Source organism: Penaeus monodon, chromosome 30 (genome assembly GCF_015228065.2).
Source record: "Penaeus monodon isolate SGIC_2016 chromosome 30, NSTDA_Pmon_1, whole genome shotgun sequence".
Lineage (NCBI taxonomy): Eukaryota > Metazoa > Arthropoda > Malacostraca > Decapoda > Penaeidae > Penaeus > Penaeus monodon.
Genome location: NC_051415.1, coordinates 17402907 through 17403248, shown reverse-complemented (window position 1 = coordinate 17403248; position 342 = coordinate 17402907). Strand labels below are relative to the sequence as shown.

The window sequence follows — 342 nt, the reverse complement described above, 5'->3', positions numbered from 1 at the left end:
CATACTCTCATTGCCAGATGAGAATAATAGGATATGAGCTTTGTTCTACGTTCTATATTAAGTTGTTTCTCATGTATAGTAATTTGAGTGAAGGTTTGGTTACAATTATTGGGTATGAATGTATTGTCTCGTACCTCTATTTAAGAAAAAGAATATTAAAGATAATATATATGCTTATATTTTTCAGAGTGGGCCACGGACTGAAAATGTAAGTAAATTTTAATTGTCACTAAGTGACACTATGAAGTTTTATATTCTTGAATGTAATTGATCTGTTTAGAACTCTAAAAATTAAATAGGATGATTACTGATATGAGAATAAATTGTTATTTTAAAATGATT

General features: G+C 27.2%; 1 protein-coding gene across 1 annotated transcript in view; it reads left to right on the top strand.

Annotated features, from left to right (window-relative positions):
• LOC119592574 (nucleolar protein dao-5-like) overlaps positions 1-342 on the top strand; it is a gene marked incomplete at its 3' end in the record, with an annotated part of 19358 nt that overhangs the window by 8081 nt on the left and 10935 nt on the right. Inside the window, 1 exon segment of the mRNA XM_037941454.1 lies at positions 188-208. Coding sequence (XP_037797382.1) covers positions 188-208 — 21 coding nt within the window.